This window comes from Hippopotamus amphibius, chromosome 3 (assembly GCF_030028045.1).
Source record: "Hippopotamus amphibius kiboko isolate mHipAmp2 chromosome 3, mHipAmp2.hap2, whole genome shotgun sequence".
In the NCBI taxonomy this organism is placed as follows: Eukaryota; Metazoa; Chordata; class Mammalia; order Artiodactyla; family Hippopotamidae; genus Hippopotamus; species Hippopotamus amphibius.
Window position 1 is genome coordinate 89488110 of NC_080188.1, and position 12136 is coordinate 89500245.

Here is a 12136-nt window from a genome sequence, read left to right on the forward strand (position 1 = left end):
CCCTTTCTGGGAGCAGCTCAGTTCCTGCTGGTGTCCGGACTAGATTCCAGATGCAGGAATCCAGAGCTGGGAGACCCTGTGTCTTCCACAAGTCTGCAGTGGCAGTTTATGGTCAACACCCTTCTGCGCTGGTTTCTGGGTGCCAGGCCCTCCTCTGAGTGCTTTATACCCAGTCTTTCCCTTAATCCTCACAACACAGGTTTTCAATAAATGATGAATGAATGGAAAATATAGGAGACTGTATTTTCACTAACACAAGGGAAAAATGGGAAATGTGTCCGGGAAAATACCATCTCCTCCCTGCAGAGCTTGAAAATGTGAGCATGGAAAGCGCTCACAGAACTCCAGTGATGATCTGGGGAAAACAAGACTCATTTGGGTAAATTCTTAGGGATACATCTTAATACAAAGCTAGTTTTTGGTCACTGAGTGTGATACTTAATTTACCTTAGGTAGTGTTATTACTCAAGATGAACTGCTTAACAGGGAGGATTCGATAGATTGCAACCATAACCCCAAACCTTGTGTGTTCTGTTGTAGCTGTTTCTTGAAATGCAGTGATTCTGGGGTTAGTTGGGGAAATTTTTAGTTAAATCAGTTTCACCTGATGGTGACAGTATTTTGTTTTGTTTTGTTTAGTTTTGAACTATTGGATTTCTCAGCAGTCCTAAGATGCTGATGCATTGTGGAACATAAAACCGTACTATGTTTCTGTTACATAACCTGTGATACACCAACTCTTTCTTGTAGAGTTGGAAAACATAAACATAAGAAGTTTTTTGGGGGAGAGAAGGAAGGGGAAGAAAGGAAATGCTCAGTCTCTACTATGTTAGCACTACTTTGAGGAATTTTACCAATTTAACAAAGTATTTATTTACTGGTGTCAGAGATTTCAAGGCATCCTCACTCACTGAATCTATGTCCGAACAGAGTTCATTTATTAGCGTGTAATTTTGTAAATGCCAATCACTAATTAATAAATCAAAGACCATCAAATACCTGTTCATATATGAGCCTTAAGTCTTCTGTAGTGCTTTTAACTTAAAGCTAATTTTTATAGCATCCCTGTTTCTCCCACAAAAGAAGACAAAACAAGCTATTGTATAATTGATACCTGATTTTACAAAACTATGCTTAATATTATGTTTATTTTACGTGTTTAAAAATCTGATTTAAATGCATATTACCATTGTTGTTTCTTATGTAATTAATCGTGTTTATGGTTAAACTATGATTCAGTGATTTGCCTGACACTAGCTTATTACAATTGTGATTCACAAGTGCCATATTTCTAGGACTATAGATTGCTTGATCTAGGAAAAATTTGAGCAGTAATATATTCATATAATCAAATATAAAAATAATAGCATTTAAATGATAAAAAGAAACATATAAGTGACTTGAATTGTGTTCTTAATGAATTGTTAAATATTGACTATATTGATGTTAAGATCAAAATGTAAAAAATGTATTAATTTCCCTTTTCATTTATTTAATTATTATTTAATTTTATTCAGGTAACTACTGTGTGTAGTACCAGCTTCAAAAACTTTTCTTATTTTTTGAACAGAATTTCTGTTGTAAGTGGTTGCTAGAATCACAGGATAATTCACAGCCCCATTTTAATCTGAAATTTGATTAAATAGCATAGTGATAGTAATTTAAATAGGCCCTGGATCAAGCCTAGAAAAGCTTGGAATAAGTGAATCTTTTGTCTTTGGTGCGTTGTGCCTTTTTTTTTTTTTTTTTTTTTTTGTATATTTTACTCAGACAGTGAGTTACTGTCTCCCAGGGTTTGTGTTACCTTTTGCCCTCAGGTTGAAACGTGGGTGCCTGTGTTTGCCCCCCAACTCCCAGTTTCCGTCTGGTTCGTTCCCCTCTGAAAGACCCATTTCCCCTGGGCATGGGCTCAGGTCTCCAGTCTGTAGAGTGTGTGGCTGGGCCCCCTCCATACATTTCAGACTCTCTCCTCTTAATGGGAACAACCTGCACACTCATCCCATTCTATAGCATTTAATCATGGGACTCTCGTCCCCATCTATGGGGAAAAGTTTTAAGCGTTCTGAAACATGGCATCTATTCTAATATAAAGAAATACTTAGTTAATAGTAAATTTTATGTGCATTAACTTTAACATCATTTCATTGACTGCACAGAACATAAGTGGTGGTGGGGAGATAAAAAGCTGTGTTTAAAATATTTTTCTGCTGTGCATGACACCTACTGCAATGACTTTTTGGATAGTAGAAGTTACATTTGGAATTGGGGGCATCTTATTCACCTTGATATTTCCTGTCCTTATCAGAGTGTCTGATGTAGCAGATACTCAGTATTTATAAAATAGAATTGAATTCTTAAGAATTAAAGTATTTCTTCTTTTCTCTTTACACAGTCTTTGTGGTTCTTAGCCTAACAAAGCCACATAATTGTGTTCTTCGTGGCTCTAAGTGAGCGCAGATGAATAGATTGTGGAGTACCTTTTCCACTAGCTTTAGAGCTTGAAGCTCCTGGTGCTTTGGCAAAGTGCATTTAGTCAGGAAAGATGATCAGCTGATGGACACTGTCCTGTGAGACTTGAATAAATGTCTAGTGAGTAAACATTCATCAGATGGATACCTCTTTATTTGACATATTCAAGTTAATTTAAAAAAATCACACTCTGTGACACATGTTGACCTGAGTCATCTCTATAAAAGATAATCAATAGAAATCAGTTTATTGTTCTGTAATTACATGTATTGACTGATGCCTTTTAAAGTCACTGAGCCACAGAGTCTTGTTTCTTCAGTTGCCTTTTGCAGTGAGTGACTGCACTGAAGGAAATGTAACCAAGATGAGGAAGGGTGTTTATCCTGGCTTTGAACACATTGTTTCAATATCTGATATGTATCGCTCAGCTGCAAGTAAAATCTTAGTCATTAATACAGCTTGGCAAATTTTGTCTTCACTTTGCTCCTGAAGACATCCTGCAAATATTTCACTATTCTACATTGTGAATAAAACATATAAATTCTCAGTTTGGGGGTTTCACCTGTCTATTCCTTGGAGGGAAATTGTTATTTTCCCAATTTTCTCTATTCATATCTTCAATTATCAGTTAAAAAACATTCATAGTGAGATATACATCATTCTTGCACTGATTTCACACATTTGAATAAATATCTCATTTCTCTGAGCTCCTCCAACATGTCTTTTTATCTGTTTATTTGACATGCGCTTATATGCCCCCTGATTTATGTTTAAATCTTTTCTTTGTATACTTTGTCTCCCATGATGTTAAAAATATTACTTCTATGCAGACTGTATTATTTTTTTCTGAATGGGTATAATATTACTTTGAAAAATTTTTATAATTTAAATTTTTTTAAATTTTTGTGCAATTTAAAGGTTACTTTCCATTTACAATTATTATAAAATATAGGGTATATTCCCCACGTTATACAGTACATCCTTGAGCCTGTCTTACGCCTAGTAGTTTGTACCTCCCATTCTCCACCGCTCGCCTCCGCCCCCCCACCACTGGTAGCCACTAGTTTACTAGTTGTTCTATATATATGTGACTCTGCTTCTTTTTTGTTATATTCACTAGTTTGTTATACTTTTTAGGCTCTGCATGTAGGTGATATCATACCGCATTTGTCCTTCTCCATCTAACTTATTTCACTTAGCACAGTGCCTTGCATGTCCATCCATGTGTTAAGTACTATTACATGTCATAACCTGTTTATCGAGTCAGGTCTGAATGGTTGTGGGTATAAATACACTGGACCTCTTTCTTCAGAACCCTGAGGTATCAAACCCGTTGGTCTTTGTCATGAACCTGCATCACCACCACCCCCACCACCACCCCCACCCCCCCGCCATGAGACTTATTCTAAACTGTGAAATGGAATCTTGGTTTTGGAAGGGGGGATGGGATGAGGGTCACAGGAAAGAAGGAAATATATTGCCAAGGCAAACTCTTAAGTTTTATTTTAACAGTTAGTCTTTATTATTTATCATTCAACAGCCAAATAGGATCAATATGCCAGCAGGAAAGAGAGATGTTATCAGTATGCATGGTGTCAGCATATATTTTGAAATGTCAAGTTTATTATTGGCCAATAGTATACATTTGATGCTATAGATAAATAGTGCCCCTACCTTATTACCAAAAGAATTGGTAATAACTTATAAGAGTGTAAGATTTTAAGGGCAGCATTTTCTTAGCATCTCATTCACTGACTAGCACATAGTAAGAGGAAAAGGACTCAGTAAATATTTGTTGAATGGATGAATGTTTCCTTTTTCAACGCATTTTCTCTGCCAAATGGGGAGTGATAGAAGCACTTGAAGGATGCTTAGTGAATCTGTTCAGTAGACCCAGTTTTTATTTGGAGTTTAAACATAAACAAGTGAACATTGACATCTGTGTGTCTGTGTAGAGATAGGTAAATGTTGTCCATAACCTTCTCGATTCTGTGTTCTGTGAGAGCATTCTTTCCTGTTTTCTCCATAGTGCCTGCGTAGTTACTTGTATAACAGTACACTTTGTCAGTTCTAAGATGCTCATCTTTTTAACCTTTAAACATCGTTTGGGCATACATGAACCTCAAATCTGTTTTATTTAAGCTGTCTCTTGCCAAAGTTGCATTTGTGCTGGCTAACCAATAGTAGGAGACTAATTTGCTCATTGGTGTACAATTTGAAAGTTGTAGCTCATTGGATTCAGTGCTCACCAAGTTAATCTTAACCACCAAACCCACCTGTTTAATTAAGCATTGAATTTAGTATGATTTAAGGCTCATTGAATGCCCATAAACTTTAAAAATTTATTTTGTGATTTTTGGTAAATAGGACAATATTTAGTCATGGTGCACTTAAACAATGAAGGAACTTCCCTGGCATGGAGTAGAGTATAATATGATTTTTAAATGCCTTCTTGGAGTTCTTGATTCCAGTTGTAACTTGGTTTCTCCTGCTCCTTTCCCAGCTTCCTGCAGATTTCACAAAGCTACACCTCACTGACAGTCTCCACCCACAGGTGACCCACGTCTCCTCCAGCCACTCAGGATGTAGCATCACTAGTGATTCTGGAAGCAGCAGTCTTTCTGATATCTACCAGGTAGGAAGGTGTTTTCTTTGTCATTTGCTTCATTTTCATATATTCTGAGGAGCTCTGTGATTCTTCATTGATAGAATGTATAAGGTAAGTATATGTGTATATACATGCACACGTGGACATAAAATGTTAAAGTTGGTGCTTCACACAGACATATAGTATGTTGTATGTTTGTTTCAGGAAGTTGAACTACAGTCTAACGACGTTTGCCTCTGCAGTTACCAGTTATCGGAATTGTGAATAGAGTGGTTACAATGGACATGTTTCCCTGGACTGTAAATATTTTATGAATTTAACAGTAGATGTACTAGGTTTATGACTTTTTCTTGACTAAAATTGTAGGGGGAAACTTCAGAATTATGCTTTCATACTAAGTTTTTCTTAATAAAGTCTTGGGTATGACAAAAGGAAGAGGTGATGAAGACTGGATCACTGAATTATTTTTCTTGCATTATTTTTTTTACTTACAGATTTACTTATGTTTAAAATACATTTTTATGATACTGATGGATAGAAAAGAAACTAGAAGTATGGAATTTCAAAAGTGTTTTTAAAGCAAAATAATTTTAATTGTTAAGGAATAAATTCATTGGCTTAAAAAATGCAAATTTAGGATAAGTGACTAAAATATGCAAAAAAGGTCTATTTTTGTAGTCTTTCAATACAGCTAATATGGGATTTCAGATGGTTTCAAACAAAAAAAACCATAATACTCACTTTACAAAGTATAATTCTTGGCTTCTTAGGAATTGTCATGTGAGAGGGCCATCAAAGAACCTTTCTCTAGAAATATTACAGTGTTTCAGGGTCATTGATACAGTCAGGCAGTGCTCAATTTCTATTTTTAAAAAAATTACTAAAAGTAACTAAACAGTTAGAATGCCATCAGGGCAAAACAGGTCTGTTTAAGTCCTAAATTTAGTACATCTTAGAAAATAATTTTCTTTTCAGGAAGCATTAGGCACCCACTTTTCTGTAATTCAGAGGTGTTGTGGAGAGCTCACTGACTAATAAGTGATAGCCACAAATGCGATACTTACAAATTTGAATATTCTTAGCTGATTAAGATTTTTTAAAATTATTTTGCAATAAGAAATATAATTGTATGGCTCTTTAAAGTAACTTTTCAAATTTCTACTTCAATGCATTAAATGTTAACTTGTAATTAAATCTTTAGGAAGTGGTCCCATTTCAGATTTTCCTGTTTGAGGAGAAAACGGTGGTAGGTCAGGGTAAAATGATTCTCTCTCCCCCCCAACCCTGTAATGCCTGTTTTTAGAAGTTGATTTTTTTAAACATTTATTCAACAGTATCCCTTGCAATAGAACAATGAACAGTATAAGTAAAAGTTGTGCTTTAGCTTATGTTAATTGAAACATCATGATAGAGCCTTTATCTTCCACACTTTGAGATGATTATACACTTTAAAGATCTGTAGTAGGAGCACAGCTTGAGGTTATAGCGGTTACCCTGCTTTCTTCAGGTATGATTCCAGCCTAAATGGAGCCCCTAGAAGGTAAATTTGTAATAGGAATGAAGTGGGTTGTTTATATACTTTATGGAAGTGTATTCTGAGGGGAACTTCCGCTTTATGTTTTATTACTTTGGGTAGATTGGGGAATGGTGTGAGGAGATTCTTGATGGTACTTTGGCTGTCCCCAGCCCCCGTCAGGGTGTCTGAGGATCCAGACCGTGGTGAGAGCTCCACCTGAGTTCTGTAGGGGTTGGAGTTTGCAGCCTGCAGTCCAGCTTTATCTTGGGGTATAGTTGGAAAAGAGGACCCCTGCATATTTTGATTCATTTTAGTTGAGTTTGGAGGCTGTGCATTTCAAACTTGATGACAGGCATGTAGCCTGTTAAGTTTATATCCTTCATAAGGAAAAATCCATAGATGTGTCTAAGGATTTGGTTACTGAATATATAAGACTACCATTGAATAGAGATCCCCTGTTGTTTTAAATCAGAAATTTTTAAGGTAAGAAGAAATCTGGTGGATGCACCTGGTTCAGTGGCCAGTCTTGTGTTTGAATCCTCTACTGCTTTCCTATCAATCAGGCATCCAGTTGATTCTTGAACAATTCCAGGGATGGATAACTGTCTCCCATGGCAACCCTTTCATCTTTATACAGCCTGACTTGGGAGGAAGCTGTCATGTTGGAGTGAATATAAGTGCTCATGAGATGGATACAGAGAGGTTGGAATGGAATGCTGTGTGCTGGAGTGAAAGGGGTAGAGTAACTTTTCTGTGAGGGTTGAAGGAGAGGAATTCAAGAGCCAAGTGGAATCACTAGCCTTAAGAAAAGAAACCTCCTCTGTTTTAACAGATGCATATGATGGTGGATTTGGAGTGGGGAGTCTGGGAGTTGAAGGAGTTTCTGTCTGATGTATCTGAGTTTCCTTCCTTCAGAGTGAGAGGATTGGCAGGTGGGGAGTTTCAAGGAGAGAGACATTTTGAAATAATAGTTTCAGAGAGCAGGAGAGCAAATTGACCAGAGCATTGGAGGCTCAATTGAGTAGGTGCCCTCAAATACAGAGTGATTTCCCTCTGCCCTTGTAAGTAATTTTCTCCACAGTAAGCACAAAGAAAGCAAAGATTTGGCTTCCCCCAGGACGGATGCTTTATTAAATGAGTGTAGTAGAAAGACGGATAGAGCAGCATGCCAAGCTCTTTCTAATGCAAGGCTTTGTTTTCAGAGGCGTTCTTCTAGCTTCGTCCTTTTCTGCCTTCATTTTTAAGGACTATCTTCTCAGAGAGTTCTTTCCTTATTGTCTGAAAAATAGGTCCTACATTTTGGTTCCTTTCCTGGCTGGCCTCTTTTTTCTTTTTCTTTTTCTTTTCATTTTTCTTTCTTTTTTTTTTAAACTTTAAACTGAAACGATTATTACTTTCTGAGTTGTCATGTCTGCCTCCCAGAATGGCCGCTTCAAGAAGGCAGGAACTTCTCTGTCTTGTCTCTGTCTTCTCTGTGGAGCCTGGAATAGTGCCAGGAAATCGTTGGCATTCAGGAAAGATGTGTTGAATGATTGGGATTGTAGTGTTAGACTAGGGGGTAGAAGCTGGAGTGTGAGACCTGGGCATGAAGGTTGGAGAGCCTGGAAGACTGAGGATCATGCTTGTTTTGAAAAAGGGCTGCCTTGGAAGGCAATGAAAGCAAGCTATAAAGTAGAAGGTTATTGGTGACAGAAAGCAGAATACCAAAGTTGGTGACATGAGACAGTGCAATTTCCAGCCATGGTAAGGTCCTGGTTAAGTGCTGTGATTATCAGAGCAGTGACTTAGGTGGACTGGAAATAATTGTACAAAAATAGACAGATTGATGGAACAGAGCGTTCAAGCAAAACAAAATTCATGTGTAAGGATGTAGTAATAGAGGAAACCACAAATCAGTGAAGTGATGGATTATTCAATAAATGGTCTTTGGGGATGGGGGCGTCACTTTAATAACCTTATTTTATGTCATAATTAAGATTAAATTCCAGATAAACTTAGCAAATTCTTAATGGTATAACGAATGATCAAAAGTTTTAATAACTAAAAGATCAATTGAGACAAAGATTTAAAGTCAGACTATTAACTCACTTATACAAATTAATAAGGAAGAGTACTTCACTCACAGCATAACAATATTCAAAGGGTGAGAGTAGGTAATTGCAGAAGAGAACATGCAAATGTCTGTACCTTAAACATTTAAGACACAAGTGATTGAGTTTTTGAGAATTTAAATACGAAACTATTTTTGCTATCAAATGAGCACAGACTTTCTTACTTATAATAAATATTTATAGACATTCTTACACCTATTAGGATTGTAGCTTTGGGAAAGAAATCTAACAGTTTACATGAAGAGCTTTAAAGCATTGTTCTCTTTTAGGTATATCCTGTATTGAAATATAAAAAATATTCCTAGTATAAAATTTAGAACAGCATAAATTATGATATACAAACTGGACTTAACGCAAGCATTGTACTTATTTCCAAGTATATTTTCATACTTTCTGCCTATATATGGTTTCCTCTGCAGTGCCTACTCAACTTTGTTGTCTCAATTAAATAACCACCACTGTTAGCCTTCAATATAAATTTATATCAGAGTCTGACTTGGGTACTATTTGGGTTAAATATGTATGTTTGAAATTCTACACAAAGTTTCTTTCCATCAAGATTGCTTATTAAGCAACCCTCCTAAACACGGGGATATGTGTGTGTGGAGTATTTAACAAGCAAAAAGTTTTTTCATAAATGATTTTTAGGTACTTAATGATAAATGTGTAGTAGTTACGTTGTTTTTATTTTAGTTAACACTTCACTGGCGCTTTATGGCATTTAATATTTCCTCAGTTTCTTCATTTACTTGATATCTTTCAAAACGCAAAATAAACTGGTATTAAGAATTGTATTCATAGTAACAAAGTATATATAGTCCCTTTTGATTTAAATAAATCATAGAGCTTTCAGCACTGATCTGAGAATATTACTAGTTTTTTTGAGACTATTACTGTTTAACTATAATGTGCACCTAAATCCATGTTATACATGTGGAAGGTAAATTAATTTAGGACAGGAGTTAGTTGCCCAAGTGACTTTATTCTTGCTCCTGAGACCACTATAAGCAGATACCTTTTGTTTATTTATTTTTTATTGAAGTGTAATTAATTTACAATATTATGTGAGTTTCAAATGTACAGCAAAGTGGTTCAGTTATGTATGTATATTTTTCAGATTCTTTTCCATTAATATATTATAAAATATTGAAAAATTATAGTTCTCTGTGCCATACAGTAAGTCCTTGTTCTTCACCTGTTTTATATACAGTAGTGTGTACGTTAATCCCAAATTACTCAGATACCTTTTAAATGTAAAGTGTATACGTATCTTTATTTAGAATGAAAGGGTTTAAAGACTCGCATTATCTTAGTAATGTAGTTTGGAGGAAGCTAGAAAACAGCAAATGTTTTATGTTTATATAAACATGTAAATTCTTAAACATTTTATGTTTTATGCCTTAGCAAAGCAGAACACATTTTATTACTCTTTTATATTTTAACTATTTTCTTTATGAAGACAGTCAATTTAGAAAACTGGGCGAAGTGTTATAGTGCAAAGTATTCAGTAGTTTGTGTTGGTCGGGCCTGATTTTGAGTCCTGGCACAATTACTAGGTTTTGTTTTGTTTTGAACAATTTACTTAGTTTCCCTTCGTGTTTTCTCATCTGAAAAATAGTGGTAATAATCCTAATTTGCTGAATTGATATGAAGATTAATTATTATATACTAAAAGCAGTCAATGTCGTGCTAGATACACAGTAGTCATTCAGTGTAGAATCACTGTTTTTATAATTATTTTGTAGCCCTTTAACCAGAACTTAGTGGGTGCAGTTAGCCTGAGAGAAATTTTTATGATGTGTAAGAGATATTTAACAGTGTTCGGTGTTTTTTGGTTTGTTTTGGTTTGGTTTTTTTTGACAAATTCTGCCAGTGTAAATTGTGTGCAAGGTTCATTGCTGGGGTAAAGGGGTACCGCACAGAGATAGAAACGGGTCCCCTTGAAGGGACTTTGATGTGGCCTGTCACTAGCTTCCTTTTCCCTTATTCAATCCAAGAACAGGCCTATGAATGTTGAGATGTGACTGCAGCTTCCTGGTGACAACACTGGGTTCATAGAGGTTCAGCGTCTTTGTTAAAGTCACATGATGAATGCTAGAGCTGAGGTTTGAACTGCTAACCTCTGCTTTGTCTGTTCGTTTAGCGGATATAAATTCAGTGACTCCCGGGTTCCAGGCACTCAGGTTTATTAGCCTTCTCCCCTGGTAGACTAGTCAGTGTTCACTAAACCCTTTAACTCCTTTCAGTCTCCAAGTGTCTCATTGTTCACGAAATTAGTAGGTTCCCAAGAATTTGTTCAAGTTCGATTTAAGATGTATTACTAAAAGGAATTCTGTAGTATTTTAACATAAAAATGGGTATTTATTTTAAATAAAAATAATCCAAGTTACTGGTTTCGTGCATGTTGTTTTATGGATACTTTCTTAAACAATGGAAAACACATAACAGGAATAGAAAACAACTAATGATTGTTTACACAGATGAGGTGGGGGGAGTTCAGTTTTGGAGAGCTTAATCCAACTCACATTGGAAAATGTTTTTGTTCTGTGTTAAGACTTAAATATAATTTGTTTAAATGATCGTAACGATTTCTTTGAGATGGTGTACGATATATCTTTCATCTCTTACCATACGTTAAATGTCTAAAAATTAAGAAAAACGTTAAGTTATATAACTATATTACTTAAAAGTGTTTTGTTCTTATTTCTATCTTCAGTACCTCTTCACTCTAGGCTAATATTAAAAAATGGGGATATAGAGGACTGATTGTATCTTTGAAAATATAAGGTGATGAATAATAATCTTCAGTGTTAAGGTGAAACTGGGCTGAAAATGTAATCACAGCAAGCATTAGCAAATTGTCACATTTGTAGGCTGTAGAAATAAGGTGGCGATAACAACAATATTGGCCTAGTTTCTCTGCTCTGAGCCCTGGCATACCATGTCACATCCACTGCTGCTTCAGTATCATTCTAGAATCCAGAGACAATTTAAGATAGAGATATGAGTAGATACACACTACTATATGTAGAACAGATAACACCAAGGTCCTACTCTGTAGCACAGGGAATTATATTCAATATCCTGTGATAAACCGTCATGGAAAGGAATATGGAAAAGAACATGTATGTATATGTATAACTGAATCACTTTGCTGCCCACCAGAAACTAACACAACACTGTAAGTCAACTATACTTCAGTCTTTTAAAAAGTCATATATTAGAGATGTGCTGCTGAGTGTGCCTCAGTTAGTTCTCTGGCCCAGGCGGCAGGGCCTTACGGCCGTCCCACCTGGAGCATCTCTGCTCGCCGTGGTCCTACCCAGGCAGCAGTATTCACTACGGCCACTGCTGAAAGAGCTTTTGTAGAGGTTAGGCTTCCCATTTTCATTTATTCTGTCTTCATTAGGTATTCTGTCTTCAATTATTTTC

The 12136-nt window shown here is 36.0% G+C and overlaps 1 protein-coding gene across 8 annotated transcripts in view; it reads left to right on the top strand.

Annotated features, from left to right (window-relative positions):
- Positions 1-12136, top strand: part of RAPGEF2 (Rap guanine nucleotide exchange factor 2) — a 252724-nt gene that overhangs the window by 193779 nt on the left and 46809 nt on the right. For all 8 annotated transcript variants that reach the window (XM_057726290.1, XM_057726289.1, XM_057726283.1 and 5 more), the window contains one exon: positions 4973-5104. In XM_057726290.1, coding sequence (XP_057582273.1) covers positions 4973-5104 — 132 coding nt within the window. The remainder of the gene's footprint in view (positions 1-4972; positions 5105-12136) is intronic.